Raw genomic sequence first — 18,901 nt, forward strand, 5'->3', positions numbered from 1 at the left:
CTTCTTGGGTCTGTCGAGCTGCATTATATGGAAGGGTTGATGCAGCTTTTAGACAGCCATGAAACCGGAATTGTGCTGCAGTATTTGGTGCTGTGCGACATATACTTCAAGCAAGAAACTTCCTGACTTTTTTCCTCACTTTTTGGACAGCCAGATGCAGTTCTCACAAGACAGCTTTTCTCCAAACGAGAAAGCTTATCATGTTGTGATATTGCAACATCTATACACCCGTAGCGGCATGGCGGTCGAGTGGTTAGCGCACAGACCTCACAGCTAGGAGACCAGGGTTCAATTCCACCCTCGGCCATCTCTGTGTGGAGTTTGCATGTTCTCCCCGTGCATGCGTGGGTTTTCTCCGGGTACTCCGATTTCCTCCCACATTCCAAAAACATGCTAGGTTAATTGGCGACTCCAAATTGTCCATAGGTATGAATGTGAGTGTGAATGGTTGTTTGTCTATATGTGCCCTGTGATTGGCTGGCGACCAGTCCAGGGTGTACCCCTCCTCTCGCCCGAAGACAGCTGGGATAGGCACCAGCACCCCCGACCCTCGTGAGGCTAAGCGGTAGAAAATGAATGAATTAATATATATATGATATATTGGCAACCCAACTTGGTGGGTTGAAATAACCCAGCAGTGTAGTAAATATTGCAATATTGCATCTGTACACACGTATTTCTTAAAGTAACATTGTGCATGGAAATATTGGCTATTTATTTAATACGGAGGAAACAATAAGCTTCCTTTCTGCATGCCGCCCTTGTCATCTTAACATGACAGTTCCTCTGTGCCAGGTGAAAGTTTGCACCAAGGCCTCTAGCGCAACTCCGACATGTCAGCTCCACTGGCTTCACCAGGATAGCTGCCATCAGACATCTTATCTCTGTCTGCAAGAATTAGCACAAGACCTCGTTTGGTGTTTTGTTGGTCGTTTCAGGCCGCCAACCTCCATTCTCCATCTCTCAAATGCCAGCCGAGGCTTGTGGGGTTGAAGCGGAGTGGGGGAGGGAATGTTTTTAGACACGGATGCTCCGACAGGCAGTGACAATGAACAGCTGAGTAGTGATGCGGAAATCTGTTTGGGCTCACATCACCACTGTTGACGGCAATATAGCCATTCGCAGATGAAATTCGTCTTGACTTAAAACATGGCACTGCTGTGTTTGGAATGTAAATGAAGCAAAACATATATTGTCCTTGTGTTTTTCCCTTTTCTACATCAGAGAGGCTAATATAATCTGATTTTTCAAGCGGGTGTCATTGCTGGGGTTCTTGTTTGTTCATTTAGCAGTCGCCAGGAGGGGTGACTCAGTGTGCACTTTACAATCCTCCAGAGATCATAACAGACTAATGAAATCACCTCCCTTTCTCTGGACGACAGTTTGCTTCGTGGCGCCCTCGAGTCCTGTAGATCCTTGAAAATGTCAATGGAAGATACAGTACACTGACATTTCCAAATGATGTACTTTAATGATGCGGTTGTACACGGTCACACTTGAACCAATTTGCAGAAAAATTCAGAACGCCCCATTTGATGGATTCCTGTCGGTTGTCTTCAAAATGCTTAAGGAAAATTGCATACCCTCCATTTTTTATACAGAGAAAATAGTCAATGACAAACTGGAAATTTGTTGTCCCGCCTGTGTGTGCCCTTGCAAAGACATTTCCCGAGATGGTGCCATTGTTTTTCAACCAATCTTGCTTGAACTCAACAAACATTATCCTAAAGGTGGGTACCAAATTTTATAGTGATTCAGCTAAACACCCTTGAACTGCGTGAGCATGCTGAGTTTCTCATTGGGAGTGACCGGGATGGATAGGATCAGGAACGAGTACATCAGAGGGACATTAGATGTTAGAGGCCTTGGAGATAAAGTCAGAGAGGCCAGACTGAGATGGTTGGGACATGTCCAGAGGAGAGATAGTGAATATAACAACAACAACAACAATAATAATAATAATAATAATAATAATAATAATAATAATAATAATAATAATAATAATAATAATAATAATAATAATAATAATAATAATAATAATAATAATAATAATAATAATAATAATAATAATAATAATAATATATTCAATTTATTATGCACTTTCCATTCTTCGGAATCACAAAGTGCTACACAGGTAAAATAAAATAAAATAAAATAAAATAAAATAAAATAAATGATTGGCTGGCGTCCATTCTAGGGTATACCCCGCCTCTCGCCCCAAGACAGCTGGGATAGGCTTCAGCACCCCTGCGACCCTCGTGAGGAAAAGCAGTAGAAAATGAATGAATGAATGAAAAATAAAATAAAATAAAATAAAATAAAATAAAATAAAATAAAATAAAATAAAATAAAATAAAATAAAATAAAATAAAATAAAATAAAATAAAATAAAATAAAATAAAATAAAATAAAATAAAATAAAATCATTGGTAGGAGGAGTAAAGGAAGAGGTTTGTGGATGTAGTGAAGGACGATATGAGGGTAGTTGGTGTGAGAGAGACAGATGCAGAAGACAGGATTGGATGGAGGAGATTGATTTGCTGTGGCAACCCCTGAAGGGAAAAACCGAAAGAGAAAGAATAAGCTGTGTAAGAAATTTCAAGTCAATCTGACCTCTGGGTTTTAATAATTGTGCCACCATCTGGTGTATTTATTAGAAAATAATAGCAGAGGCATCACATGTTGAAAAAGCCAGTCATTACCACACAAATTATGACCTTCAATCAGGAGGGATGACTCCTGCAACATCTCCACATAGCCAGCTACCGTTTGATGCCATTTCACAACCTTGTTCCATTGAATGAAAAAGCACCCCAGATCACGACAGAACCCCCTCCACTATGGGATATATTTCACGTGGGACATTGGAAGCCATCAGAACAGCAAGGTTATCTTTCAAGTCCCTTGTTTGGTGCAAACCAAAACCAAAGAAGACGTTTTATGTTCCTAAAATCCTTCTCTCACAGATGTCATCTGATGGTTATCACTCAGCACCAGTAACAACCTTCTTTTGGATCGAGGATCATCATGACGGACAGTGATAGAGCGTCCTAGAGTAAAGCTGTGAAATTGGAACCATGAAGTGGTGAGTGACGACTGTACATGGATTATCTTTAGAATCCTGTGATCATCAATATAAAATGAGCTGAGATATCGTGCCCCACTGAGGGCTAAGTGCAGCGGTGACCTAGTATTCTCACACCCTCCCGTACTTGTGACACAAATAGGTAGGATGGCCACAGTGCAAATGACATGATACCAGTTTAATGTTTAATTCACTTCACCGCCTGTTCACTACGGCGGACCATGAAATATGTCTCTTGTTGGTTCTGATTTCTTCTCCCTCCTGGTTGTCTTCTGACTTTGCACCCTTACATAAAATAAATTAGAATAGTAAACATATCATTCAATTGTGTAGATATCCCGCAGCTCAAGTCCTGCTCTAGGATGATGTTTTAAAGTCAACAATTATTGGAAGCAGGCGTGTTGTGTCTTCCTCAGTCGACTGCATCAGTAGCGTTGCTATGGAAACTTGCTGTGAGCGCCAACCTTTGAAGCTGTTCCCTCATTTGGAAACAACACTGAATATACTTTTTCTAATCTTCAAAACATGCTTGCTGCCTTTTTTTTTCTATTCAAATGAAATCACATCGACTCTTTTTTTTGCCAGCAAGCTTCTTTCAATTTCCATCCAACAGTTTTGCATCTTGTATCTCACAAAAGTGAGTACAATAATAATTTTTCCTATATGTTTATACATGAACAATACTATAGAAATGAAACTTAGACATAGCTCTAAGCTGCTTTCCTGTTCTTAGCACGCAGCTAATCCAACCAATACAAAACAATACAATCCAACCTGAATTGCAAATGAAATAAACACATAACAGTTTATTGTATATACAATAGTGTATAAACTCTGTAAGGGTGTATAAACTCCAAGAGTAGGCACCGCTGGTGCTCCCCCAACCTCTCCTGTTTTGAGGAGGAGCACACATTGTCGGACACACTTTGTCAAAGGCATTCCTGGTGCCATGGAGCTCAGAAGACAGAAGTGAGGCCCTCGTGTTTATTAACTGCAAACAATCTTGGGACAACATCAGTAGTGGAAATGTGGTCATTGCACATTTTTCACAGGACTACTGTGGTCCAGACGGTGAGCACTGTGGTTCTCTCCACCTCCTTGGGTGCAAGACGTGTCTGACATTAATGCACATTTCCCGGCGAGAAGGCTCTGATTCTGGATTTAGCAACAGTTTGGCAGATATTTCACGTTCATGATCACAAAAACAGATGTTGACAGATGAAAATATTAAAACTAAAATAACGTCCGCCTGAGCTTGTTTCGTAAAACAGAGCAGAGCTTGGGGAAGAGCAGAGAGTGTATCTTACCTACAGCCATGCCCACAAGGCAGCCTGCTCCTCTGTGACATCACAAAAGAACAGTTTTGCAACGCCCTCTGAAACCAAGTGTTTTGAGCCATCCTAACTTTCTTTCATACTTTCAGAGCTCACTTCCAAATGTGCAAATCTCATCATATGAAACATTATAACTACATTTAGAGGTCAGAAAAGTGGAAAAAGCATAATAGGTCTGGGCAAATTTTTTTTTTTTCAAATCAGAAAGGAATGATTTAAAAAGTCAGCTGTAAAGTCAAAGTCGCAATTGAGTTTTCGGAGTGAAAAACACTGGATACAGGAAGTGTTGTGAATTTGTGTTGCAGAAGGGACCGGAAGGTCGATTGACAGTCAATTGAAATTGTTTTATTTAGACAAATGTAAACACATACAATAAATATGGCATCAATTTCAGGTAAATTTTCTGGATAAAGTAGCAGCTTTAAAACAGAAAGTTAAAGTCAAATAAGGGAATTAAAGAATAATTAATGAATAATGTAAATGGTAAACAAGAAAAGAAATGGAAAATGAAGCGATAAACTCGGGGATACAGATAGTTAATTGTATGAGACCAGAGCTGGAATCCTCATTGCCGTCAGTATGAAACCAATCCTATACAAAATATGACAGAATTGAAATTCTCAGGTGTGATACTACAAATGTGCAAGTCTAATGTCGCTCGCAGAGATCCAAGGAATATTCAGGTCATTTTTGTGTATGTATCTATTATTGTTGGAATATCTTGAGTAGATATACAGTAATTGCTGAAATCTGAAGGATATACTCTTTTTGTAGATACTATGTGTTCTATGTGATATTCCACAGATTTTAGCAGACAAAACATGAGGTTGTGCATGTGTGTTAACTGAAGATGACAGACAGATGAAGTTTCACACAGCGTGCCCTCCTCAAGTGTTGAAGGAGGTAGGTCAAAAAGTACAGCTGAGCCTCAAAAATTAATCAATCCTTAAAAGTTTTATCTCAGACTTGTTTTAGTCTGATTTCTATACTTTTTTTTGGGCAAATGCCAGCCTGGACTTCAAATTCTGTTGGGAAATGGAATAGTTTGCATGTACTGGTGCAGCCAATGTACTAGTAGATAGTGGTACCTTCACATTTGTTCTCTGCAGGCTGTTTTTGGAGACACTACCAGTTGTTTTAGGGTCTTTCTTTAAAAGTTTATGTCATCAGCATCAGATAGTTCCCTTGATCTATCTGTTCCAACAGTAGTTTCCTTCTTCTTGAGGACGCGGCAAAAAGTTATAGTGTCTCTGACCAATTTTTGAGCAATGGTTCTGACCGAATATCCATCTTCTCTCAGATTCATAATTGCTTGCTTTTCATCCACACACAGAAATGCAGTCCACACAGTTACAACCAATCCTGGTCAATCTGAAACAGAGTAAACATTCAGTGGTATTTATCGTGCTATTTAACTAATAGTGCTATTTATTTATTTAGAATAAACAATGCAATAGAACACACCTGTCATACTTTAGCTCACATTAAAAAAATGGTGCTATCTTCTTTTTTTTCATTTTCTTTTTTTCCTTCCTACTAATACAGAAAATTGCAGAAATTATACTGATAAAACACCAACGCTTTCATCATAAAATAAGTAAATTTGTCACTTAGTACAATACAGTGCTTTAGTCACAGGACACCGTTGATGCCTTTTTGACCACCAAAGGCTGCCGTAGTCACAGGAACAGGAAGTTACATTCTAGCTAATGTAAGCTAAGTAACGAGCATACTATTCATAGAATATTACATATATATGACTCTAAATATATATGTTTATCAATATATATATATATTTAAATACTTGTATATACATTTTGGACCACTTATTTGTGTCACAAAACTCAAACCTGAGTTCTAAGAGCTTCGTGACAGCGAAAGAGAGCTGGGTAAAGCTAACTGACGGCACAAAACGCACTGCATTCTGGGACTTGTAGTATCAGCGGTGAGTAAAAACTACTTTAAAAGCGAGTTACGATTTCTAAACATGTTATGTAAAATATATGTTCTTTTTTTGTGCTATCTTCTAAGCCGTGCATCCGGTCCAGATGAAAATACCTGCAAATAAAATATGGTCTCATATTCATCTTTTGATGTCAAACACAAATTTTTCTATAGCAAAAATAAAGAAATTGACCTTACTTTTCCAATACTGTATTTACTGTACATGGAGGTGCAAACAGAAAGCAGGAAAGTAAAAAAGGTAATACAATAAAAAATACTGTATATAGTTAGTTGCCTGTTTTCAAATATACTTTTCATTGCTGACAGCTTCATATTCACAAACACACATCCCGTATGAATAAATCCTTGCCATCCATACAGGAAGTGCAACAATTCAACACAGCACTACTGATGTTAGTTTTTCTTTCTGGAGAACATAACCAACGATGATCCTCCATGTTCATCTCTAATGGCATCACACACTGAAAAGACATATCATTGTCTGTATATTTATTATTAATATTCAATAATATGAACACATTTCCCTCATCACCCTGTGGCTTAGTGCAGATAAACAATGTGAATACAAAACTCTTGTAATCCTCAATAGACAACTTGCAGCTACCGCTTGCTTACATAAACAAACTATTTCTAATTACAGTAGGTCATTTGAAGTCCACTCTTCTCTCACACAATGCACAAATAAAAAACATTGTTTGATCTATTAGTGTTGAAACAGATATCATCCGAAAAAGAAAGGACACAATAGCTTATTGTTTTTCAGTCCTTAACTTCAGAATAAATGACAGATCAGTGAGATCTTAGCAATAGCACGTAAGTAAGCTGTGTTTTCTCATCTTAAAGTGCTACGGACCGTTGTTGAAATTCACTTTACAGACACTGTGATAAGAGGACTTACACAATGTTCACTGGGTATCAAAAGAAGTGTAGTAAAAGTTGTTGACGTTTGAGCATTAATGCGTTACGAAGCTAACGTTATTGCCAAAATGTGCAAGCAATCAATTTAAAAAACAAAAAAACAATTGAATGCCACGGTTTACATGCATTTAGTTACAGTATCATTGCACACTGACTGCTACATAGTTTTGCAAGTGATGTTTTTCCTCTGGCTCTAGCAACAAAAAAATAAGTTATCTACACGTTGCCCTTTTTAAACAGACCAGGGGTGTTTTTTTTGTTGCCTCTGGAGTGCTTCTGACATCAATATTCAGTTCTGTAAGGAATGTTTTCAACAGTTCCAACACAAAAAAAAAGCGTCACACATCCAAGCGTGAGTTTAAAGGTCTTTGTGCTGCTTTTGTCTGCTGTCACAAATTCATGCCATAGCAGCACTGGATTGTGTAGAATCATCTCAAAAAATGGGTTTCGTGACGACGCTTCAATCACTTGGGTTGCATTCAATCCTGGGGGATTCAGACATTCAAACCAGAAAATGGTTGTGGAACCTTTGTTCCACAGGACGTTGCGGGAATTCATGCACTCTGAAGTCGTAGGGCGATTTCTTGTCCTGGAGTAATAAAGTTGTTCTCACATGGTGTGGAAATGAGCACACAGTCATAAACAGGTAGCCCAAAATTATTCATACCCTGGTCAATGTTTGTTCCATTTTTCTTTTTATTTTGTTTTAAACTCCAAATATAGTAACCTCTCGTTTATCGCAGTTAATTGGTTCTCGGAACCAACCACGTCAAATTAATTTTCAACACATATGAGTCAACAATAATAAACTGAATATTTTCGTAGTTTAGAGCGTACAAAACCTGTTCATAGGTATCCAAAACAAACGTATCGTTCAAATTAGCATCCCTTCGCTACATCAAATGATCGGATATCCCTGTGGAAATATGGGAGGTGGAGAGGCTGCATAGCGGGAGTGAACAGCGAAAAAGACGGTATAAAGGTCTTCAAAGATGGCATAACTATGTTTACTGTTTGTTCTTTGACCATTATACCCTGGTCAGTGTTTGTTCCATCATTCTTTCTATTTAGTTTTAAACTCCAAATACAGTAACCTCTCGTTTATCACAGTTAATTGGTTCTCGGAACCAACCATGTCAAATGAATTTCCGACAATTATGAGTCAACAATAATAAACTGAATATTTTTGTAGTTTAGAGCGTAAAAAACTTGTTTATAGGGCTGGGCGTTAAGCACAATATCCAAAACAAGCGTGTCGTTCATATCAATATTGACTAGATTTCATCATTTCAAGGAGGTTTTGTGTGTCAAGATGGCGCCGCCCGAATGCAAGCTAGTTATGACAGCTCCGTCTCCGGCAGTGTTTTTAGTGTTAATAGTGCTTTCCCTTATCCATTCGCAACGTCAAATGAGCAGATCCCTGCGGAAATATGGAGGTGGGGAGGCTGCATAGTGGGAGTGAACAACGAAAAAGACGGTATAAAGGTCTTCAAAGACGGCATAACTATGTTTACTGTCTGTCATGGGGAATGAGAGATGGAAATGCTAACGGCGCTAACGCGGCTGCTTTGAACAAATTGAACAGTATATTTAACTTTTTATATATTTATTTAAAAAAAGAGAATATACTATTTTATTTCAGTGGCTATTTTACTTCAATATTGCTTACATTTTAATCAAACTTTGCACACAAATTTGGCTTTGACTTTTGTCTGAACTCAGTTATGGACAAATATCAATATATATCGTAATATCGATATTCTACCTAAATATATTGGCATATGACCTTTGGTCCATATTACCCATCCCTTCCTGTTAATAACTTTCTAAATACAGTTTTTAACATTATTAGAGCCCTGTCGACATAAAATAACAGTCACTTAATAGTCACTTATACACTCCGATTGTTGTTTACATTAGGCTACGGGATCACTGCAGGGACATTAAAGATGGCCGCCACCACTGAGCCGCTTTAATTTACTTACTCTAAACTTTAGAAAGTGTTTCCAACAGAGTGGTGGAGGAACGAACCACTTACAGACAGAATTAGAGGAGGATCCTCTTTTCACTCGATCACAACCACGGCAGGTCGGCTCGGCTCTGCTGGATCAATAACCAATCTCCATGTAGTGTGAAAGGTTACCACAATACTGCATAAAACTTGTCTTTCAATATTTTTTGACTAATAATAGGCCATAGTCTGCCTAATAAATCTTCAAATTTTGCCAAGGTATGAATACCAATGGGCTTCACCAGAAACATTTGGTTCATCACACTGACACCTAACATATAGGACTGGGTTTCGGCAGTTCATACCAAATCATCTCTAATGGCTGTCAAATGTTTGTCATAAACTTTGGTGCTGAATCAATCTCAAAAGATATAGTTTTCAGCCACATAAATAAATTATTATCTTTATAATAACACACACATCGGATGCATGTCCTGCACAGACAAACATCTACACATACACTCTTCAGTTTGTGACATATGGCAGGATTTGTGAAGTCTCGGCTAACTCCATCTCTTTCTGAAGGGACCTCTGTTTGTAGCTCATTGCTGGTGTTGCTTTAGGCTGAGAAGAAAAAAGAACACAGAAAACAATTTGTTAGTCTTGTTCAGTGGCTGATGTGGGCAGATCTGACAAGAAATGGCTATTTAGCCACAAGGCAACATGGATGGAGCCCACAAGGGAGAAGAACGCATTCTGTTTGCATCACGCTGTGGTCCAAAGCCAGTCATCTAATTTACCTTTAAATTCATGTCGCTTGACATCCTTCATTTAGTGCATGACTGCAGAGCAAAACAAAGACCCGTGAAACAAATGTGTCTTTTTATTCGTCTGCAATGACGATTTAATCCTGTTTCACATAATTCCACCTGGCTGTTCTTCAAATTAACACAGAGAGGAAAGATGCGACACACAAATCTGTGTGGTTTATTTTTAATTTAAAGTGCTGTAATTACTGGAGAGGTGGTCTTTATCTTAAGCTGCTGATTGTTTGCGGTGACTGCCAAGAAACAAAGCACTGCACAATTAATTCAAACAAAGAGATGAATTACAGTGTAGAAACAAAACACTTCATCAAGCATTTTTAATCATATTCAGACTCCCAGTAGAAAAAAACGGATTTAAAGCTGCTATAATTTTGAATATTCCTGATCTTGGGAGTGAATTTAACATAGCTGTGGTTCTCAAATGTCACAACCCAAAAGTGGGTCACAGACCCTATCTTGTTAGACTACAAATAATATATAAAAAAAAAATGACAGTGGAACCTTCGCGTCATTAATGTGGTGTTTGCACTTGCACACATTTTGTATCTGCATTGTCCTACAAGACTATTTTTTTGCACTGTTTTCGTTCTGTTTGGGGCCAAGTGGTTTGACCACATAGTCATGAGATCGGGAAAACCTGGGTTTGATTCTCCATTGGGCATGTCTGTGTGGAGTTTGCATGTTCTCCCCGTGCATGCGTTGGTTTTCTCCGGGTACTCCAGTTTCCTCCCACACCCCCAAAACATGCATGCATGGGAGAAGGTACAGGGTTCCGTTATGTAAACACAACTGTTACAAACACTCATTTGTCCCTCTGTCAGTCAAGCTCATAAACGAGAAATGTGAGGTCTGGTCTATATGTGAACTAGTACTTTAAACTGGCACTTTAATTTACCAGGTTACCAGTTGGTATTTTTTTTTGCACATTGATCCCTCTGGGTACCAGTATAATTCAGGTGTTTTTTTATGCTTTGTTTCTTTTATGCTCTTGTTTATGCTTGTTGTATATGGTTTTACTATGTCTGCTTTTTTATGTCTGTCAAGTACTGTATGTCCTGTTGGTTGTATACAGCTGTACCCTGCCTCTAAACCAAATTACTCCCAAGGGAGACAAATAAATTGAACTGAAATGAACTGAATGTTAGGTTAATTTGCGACTTCAAATTGTCCATAGGGATGAATGTGTATATGTGCCCTGTGATTGGCTGGCGACCAGTCCACATATTGTCCTTACATTAATGAAAAAATATTGTTTCTCGTCCAGCAAAATATACTGAAGACATGATGACAAACTATAGAAAAATCCACAAAATCATTCATTCATTCATTTTCTACCGCTTTTTCCTCACAAGGGTCATGGGGGTGCTGGAGCCTATCCCAGCTGTCTTTGGGCAAGAGGCGGGGTACACCCTGGACTGGTCGCCAGCCAATCACAGGGCACATATAGACAAACAACCATTCACACTCACATTCATACCTATGGACAATTTGGAGTCGCCAATTAACCTGGCATGTTTTTGGAATGTGGGAGGAAACCGGAGTACCCGGAGAAAACCCACGCATGCACGGGGAGAACATGCAAACTCCACACAGAGATGGCCGAGGGTGGAATTGAACCCTGGTCTCCTAGCTGTGAGGTCTGTGCGCTAACCACTTGACCGCCATGCAGCCTTCGACAAAATCAGTTCAGTTCAATTTGTTTGTCTCCCTTGGGAGAAATTTGGTTTAGAGGCAGGGTGCAAATAAACCAAGCTAAATCAGTTTTTTTTTAATTTCCTATAGACTAATTTCCTTGGTATGTGCTTTTAAAAAAAATTATAACATAAAGATGACTCTTTCGCATTTAAAGCATTTAATAAATTCTGACTTGGTTGGCTTGTGTTTTTTCTAATAGATCTAATCTAAATATTACTTAAGTTTTCCTCTCACTGAGCAGTTGAATCAGTGTGAATGAGGCTGCTGGCATGGGTGCCCCGACAATGAACCCAATTCCGAAGTCTCCTCCATCTCTCCCTCTTTCTGTCATGATCCAAACTTGAAGTCAACTTCACCTCTTCTAATTTTTTATCAAACTTTCCCTTGTATGCATGCAGGGGACCTGGTTTCTTGAACCCACTTTGTATTTGCACCGATTTGCACCATTGTAGTACGTAAATACACAAATAAAATATGGTCGTCCCACATTGAGGCATTGAACATATATGTACAGTGTTGTCTAAAACGTATAAGGTGCATAGACAAATGAGTCAAGGTAAAGTGCAAAGCAGCAAGGTGATAGAATCCAAAAAAAAAAAGTCGTGGTTTGTGTGAGTCCAGCAGAATGAGGGCTATAATCCAATAATCTGTCCCAGAGCCACGCATGTGGGATGTGAGATATATGATGATGAGAAAATGAAAGAGAGAACATTCAGTGGCTAAGGGGTGGTGAGTACGCGAAGGTCACCTTGGCACCCTGCGGATCTTCTCGTGTGTGTGCCAGGTAAATGGCATCAGTTGCAGCGCAAAAAGCTGTGAGTCATGATTAAGGCATGCCAACCCTCCCGCTTCTTTCTTTTATCAATGTCATGGATGTACAGTATGACCTCCAGGCTGGGATGCAGAGATGTGTAGGAATACTGTTTTTTTTTCCCATTTGTGAGGTCTGATGTTCTTTCATGGTGTAAATGTATTCCCAACTAAGACACACAAGTGTGTGTGTGGGATGGTGCATTCAAGTCTGGCAGAGGAGATGTGGGCTTACGGGCGACAAACCTAAATCACAAATGAGCGATAGCAATGATATGCGATTGAAATGATATAAATTTAGCCCTGTCACGATTATGCATGTTGATGATGCAATCCAGCTGTGTACCGCAAAACTGAAAGCAACAAGCCGCAACGTACAAAAGTACAATTAACAATATAAAAAATACATGTTAATATATTGCAATCTATTAATTTCATTTCGGGTGGCACGGCGGTCGAGTGGTTAGCGCAGGGACCTCACAGCTAGGACACCAGCATTCAATTCCACCCTCGGCCATCTCTGTGTGGAGTTTGCATGTTCTCCCCGTGCATGCGTGGGTTTTCTCCGGGTACTCCGGTTTCCTCCCACATTCCAAAAACATGCTAGGTTAATTGGCGACTCCAAATTGTCCATAGGTATGAATGTGAGTGTGAATGGTTGTTTGTCTATATGTGCCCTGTAATTTCGGTCGAGTTGTTAGCGCAGAGACCTCACAGCTATTTCCCAGCTACCTTTTGGGTGTTAAGTTGCTGTGTGATGAGTTTAGCGTTATTTGTAAGATGAATGACCGTTATACTGAGTAATGACCTCCTGCGATTTCCATTGGGTTGTGAGTTCACTGATAGTTTGTGATTGGGTTCACAACCATGAGTTTCTTTAAAAAGCGGCTTAGTATGCAACAGAAATTACAGCACATCCCTCACATTTTAGCAACAATTTTATTATACCTTCTCAAGGGACAATACTAAACAAATTACTCTTTGACATAGTACTTTAAAGTAGTCCTTGTACATCTTGCATACCTTAAACCTCCAAATTGTCCATAGGTATGAATGTGAGTGTGAATGGTTGTTTGTCTATATGTGCCCTGTGATTGGCTGGCGACCAGTCCAGGGTGTACCCCACCTCTCGTCCGAAGAAAAAGCAGTAGAAAATGAATGAATGAATAATTTTATTTCTAGTTATACTCTCCTACACTCTGTGTGTATATGCTACTGGCCCTGCCTCCACCCACATTATGTTGTATACTTACAGTTTTGCACATGTTCTAAAATATGTATTAAAATTGATATGCTAAAGACTATTTTGATATATATATTTTTACCCCTTTGATACCGGTGTTAAGTAATTACCAAAGTGAGCAGGCTAAAATGTCTGTCCTCAACTTCACCCACATTACCCTTGGGCCTGCATCAACATTGGCATTGACATTGGCACGAGCGTACAGGCACAGGCAATATCCATAAACACAGATAATGTCAGGCAAGAGGTCAGACTGTTTTTAGGCCATCCATTCAATGAGGGATATGAATGATTGATTCATATGATTGCTGCTTACTGCAAATGCACTTTTTGGACTGTAAGAAACTCATTAGTGTCATTTTTATTTTTTGTTGTTATTTTCACAATGCACAAGACAGGGACAGGTCACCAGGAAGCGAAAAGTAAGAACAAAAACAAAGTACTAGGTGGCACAGCAACATACTGAATATAGTTGGTCAACAAGGAATAAAGATTCACAATGGCAGGAGAAAATGATACAGACACTACACTGGCAAGGTTAGCAAACAACCTGACACTACCACACACAACGGACAAGACAGCATGGCCTATGAAGGCCCTGATTGCAGATTAGGGGCAGCTGCGCTTGATGGAGGAGCCGGAGAACAGAAACCTCTGCAGAACTGGATCGAGACAGTAGATGGCAGCAGACAAACTGACCGCAAATCAGGACAGAAACTAACTAAACCGAGTAGTCAGTGTACAACTTGTATAGCAGTATAGTGACAAAAAGTAAATCACACACAGCCATTATCTTTGACATAGCTGTGATAGTCTGGGACTGCATGCTTCCAACATGTACTCATGTTGAAACAGAGCATTATTTGAGAAACATTCCGACATGATGAGGAACCCAATCACACACCCAAGATGACAAGTACCTTGCTGAGGAAGCTGAAAATAAAGGTGACGAAATGGCCAAGCACATCTATACACCTGAAGCCAACTGAGCACCTGTACAGCATCATCAATCAGAAGGAAGGTGGATGTCTCAAACATCCAGCAGTGACGTCATCATGGAAAAGTGGAAGAAGATTCTGGAGCCTATCCCAGCTGTCTTCAGGCGAAAGGCTGGTCTGGACTGGTCGCCAGCCAATCACAGGGCACATATAAACAAACAACCATTCATACTCACATTCATATCTATGGACAATTTGGAGGTTTAAGGTAGGCAAGATGTACAAGGACTACTTTAAAGTACTATGTCAAAGTGTAACTTGTTTAGTATTGTCCCTTGAGAAGGTATAATAAAACGGTTGCTAAATTGTGAGGGATGTGCTGTAATTTCTGTTGCATAAGCCGCTTTTTAAAGAAACGCATGGTTGTGGACCCAATTACAAACTATCAGTGAACTCACAACCCAATGGAAATCGCAGGAGGTCATTACTCAGTATAACGGTCTGCAATCATACAAAGAACGCTAAACTCATCACACAGCAACTTAACACCCAAAAGGTAGCTGGGAAATACACAAATTCATTCATTCATTTTCTACAGTTTGTCCTCACATGGGTCACACAGGTATGCTGGAGCCTATCCCAGCTGTCTTTGGGCTAAACTCATCACACAGCAACTTAACACCCAAAAAGTATAGCTTGGAAATGCACAAATTCATTCATTCATTTTCTACCGCTTATCCTCACGAGGGTGAAAGGGTTATGCTGGAGCCTATCCCAGCTGTCTTTGGGCTAAACTCATCACACAGCAACTCAACACCCAAAAGGTATAGCTGGGAAATACACAAATTCATTTATTCATTTATTTTCTAGAGTTTATCCTCATGAGGGTCACACGGGTATGCTGGAGCCTATCCCAACTGTCTTTGGGCTAAACTCATCACACAGCAACTTAACACCCAAAAGGTATAGCTGGGAAATACACAAATTCATTTATTCATTCATTTTCTACAGTTTATCCTCAAGAGGGTCACACGGGTATGCTGGAGCCTATCCCAGCTGTCTTCGGGCTAAACTCATTACACAGCAACTCAAAACCCCAAAAATAGCTGGGAAATACACAAATTCATTTATTCATTCATTTTCTACCGCTTATCCTCACAAGGGTCAAAGGGGTATGCTGGAGCCTATCCCAGCTGTCTTTGGGCTAAACTCATCACACAGCAACTTAACACCCAAAAGGTATAGCTGGGAAATACACAAATATGAGTTTAAAATGAAAGTCAATGAGGTGATAGGCTTGTTGTGAGTTTTTTCATAGCTTTTGTTAAATTAAGAGCTGCCTGGTCCTCACAGACACATGTAAGTATGGAATGCTTCAGTTTATTTTTTTAGTTTCGTTAGTTTTAGTTTTGTTTTTAGCGTAGTATGTGGAGGAGGGATTATAATAAAATCCATAGCAGTGCACCTTTACACTTGCGAGTTCAGGTTGCCAACAGTGAGGTTTTCTTTAAGGTGATAAGGCAAACTATTGGCATGAGGTTCTGGTTGTCTGTGTTTACGCCAGAGGCTCTTACAATAGAGCAAAGATTATTCCTATTGTAACACAAAAAAGTTACATTCTAACTTTTTTTGAAAAGTAGCATATGTGTTGGAGTTGTTGCTGAAAAGTGTGTTTTCTGCAATAATATGATCGAAATTACGAAGGACATACTCAACCTGGATATTCTCTATCTCTTTTATTAATTTGCCTCCTGGAGGACCAAAGTGAAAGACGTTGGGACACTGGTGATTTATTAGTTTTTGTTTTCTGGTGAATTAACCACCTGTGTTGCTTCAGTACAGCCATTAAGTGCACTGGCATCATTGCATCATACGGCACCGAGACAAAATGACCTGCCAAACGGATCTAGTTATATCTCTCCTGTTATCTTCCAAAACAGGTCCAATTACAGTGAAGCAGTGTGCTGCGACAGCGTGGAGGGAGGGGGGGGGGGTGTTTAAGAATGACCTGCAGCTGACGGTGAGCTAAACAGATGCGTAGGACAGATAAGGAAGCTTGGCAAATAAACACATCCAGCTGTTTAGAAAAAAAAAAAAGAGCAAAATCTGTTGTGGCTTTACAGTGACACATCCCAACTGTTCAACACACAAACACACACACACACAGATCTATAAATAGAGGTAGAAGTACACACTTTTCACTGTTGTTTCCTTGGTGAGCGTTAATCCTCCTCTACTGTCAGCTGTGCTTTTGTCTCCCCTGCACAAGCTCATAGAACATGCAGAAATTATTTCTATATATTCTGACCTTTGGTTTACATGCTAAGTCATCTGTAGTTTATTTACTTGTTGATAAAATATGGTGATTGAATTGTATTCATTATTTAGTTTCTAGAAAAGATACATATTCCCAAAACATGACATAATTTCTTGTTTGACTTGTATAAAATACGGGGTTATAAATCAGCGTTTAGCTTTCTTAAAGGAGACCTATTATACTTTTTTTCCAGAGGGAACATTGATTCATAATAAGAAATGATAACATACTTCATCTTCATAAGTAGAGGTGTCACAAGAGCTTGTCTGACAGGATCTCAATAGATTAAAACATGACAAGATTCCTCGTTCAGGAGGAAAAGTCTGTCTCAGACACTAGACCTGGGATGATAAAAAACAAATTAATTAATCACACGACAAATAATTTTTCCAGCTGTAATATATTTCCATATGTATCAATATGTCTGTTTTCGTTGTTTCCCACCCATTCAAACAGGCAGGAGAGTTCACTCTGTGCATTGGTTTCGCACATTTGTTCCATAGAACAATTCCATGAACAGAGTGAGCCCTTTTGTCTGTCATGCTGCCATGCAGAGTCTAATACAGTGCCGATTTAGTACATTGCAATATATTGTCATATATTTTTCTGACAAGTAATGTAAAAATATCATTCTGTCCCGTTCTCATAGACCTAATCTCGTCTATCCCCTCCCCTCATCTTGTGAACTGACTGTCTTGTGACACCCCTATTTGAACAGCATTCATTCATTCATTCATTTATTCATTCATACCGCTTATCCTCACAAGGGTCACAAGGAGTGCTGGAGCCTATCCCAGCTGTCTTCAGTCTGGTCGCCAGCACATATAGACAAACCATTCACACTCACATTCATACCTATTTATACATATATATATACAATTTGGAGTCGGCAATTAACCTAGCATGTTTTTGGAATGTGGGAGGAAACCGGAGTACCCGGAGAACATGCAAACTCCACACAGAGATGACCGAGGGTGGAATTGAACTTGGGTCTCCTAGCTGTGAGGCCCGTGTGCTAACCACTCGTCCACCATGCAGTCTAATACAGCAATATTTTCTTTAAAATCTTTTGCTCTGTAACAATGAGGAATTTGAGTTTGTCTCAGTGTTACACTGCATTTCTCCTAACAAGGCTCCACTCTTTTGCTGTGTGTATGCAAGCGACCACGCCTCCCCCCCAATAGAGAAAGTGACTGTATGACTGACAAGAGTGCTCATCTGTTCGCTGTTGTCCCATGAAGCATGTCGGTGCTGAACCAATGCACAGAATGAACTCTCTTCCTATACACGCATGAACTGGGCAATATAAGGAGGCCGGCAAAATTGGAAATGCGGCAGAGGTCTGTTATATCCTGACTTCAGGGTTAATCCCCTTCTTTCCCTCCAGTGTAGAAAAAAAAAGACATGGGCTGAAACTTCTTATTTCATGCGCCAAGCTGCTTTCATTCTACACCCCTTCTTTCTGTGTCACTCCTTAATCACTTGCTGCAAGGGTCTGCACATCACATTTGACTGCTACTGAAGTAGAATAGGGGCGGGGTGAGTAATGGCTTATTTGCATGAGACAGGACAGCCCTCAAAATCAGTTGCTTTGAACAGGGTTGTTAAAAGAGGGTTTTAAGTGTGATGTAATTCAAGGTCCTTGGGGTGTTTTGACTGAAGCCTGTCACAGCAGACATTTTCACCTCGGAACTGTATTAATCTGAGAAAAAAAATTACATAACATGTCTCCTTTTAGATGCTAAGGGTATGTAAAAAGATTTTCGTTAACCTCAAAATGCATCAGGTGTATGTGCAAACATCGCATAAAATGCATCT

General features: G+C 39.5%; 1 protein-coding gene across 2 annotated transcripts in view; it reads right to left on the reverse strand.

Annotated features, from left to right (window-relative positions):
* Nucleotides 1-4,879: 4,879 nt before the first annotated feature.
* zgc:171482 (zinc finger protein) overlaps nucleotides 4,880-18,901 on the reverse strand; it is a 77,269-nt gene continuing 63,247 nt past the window's right edge. The window contains exons 7-8 of one of the 2 annotated variants that reach the window (XR_009120358.1): nucleotides 5,884-9,877; nucleotides 4,880-5,790 (exon numbers count right to left, since the gene is read on the reverse strand). Coding sequence is in view for 1 of the 2 variants with exons in the window: in XM_058058370.1 (XP_057914353.1) it covers nucleotides 9,856-9,877 (22 nt within the window). In the remaining variant the exon portion in view is untranslated. Of the gene's footprint in view, nucleotides 9,878-18,901 lie in introns of both variants that reach the window. The other variant, XM_058058370.1, reaches the window with a different exon arrangement.

This window comes from Doryrhamphus excisus, chromosome 20 (assembly GCF_030265055.1).
Source record: "Doryrhamphus excisus isolate RoL2022-K1 chromosome 20, RoL_Dexc_1.0, whole genome shotgun sequence".
Lineage (NCBI taxonomy): Eukaryota > Metazoa > Chordata > Actinopteri > Syngnathiformes > Syngnathidae > Doryrhamphus > Doryrhamphus excisus.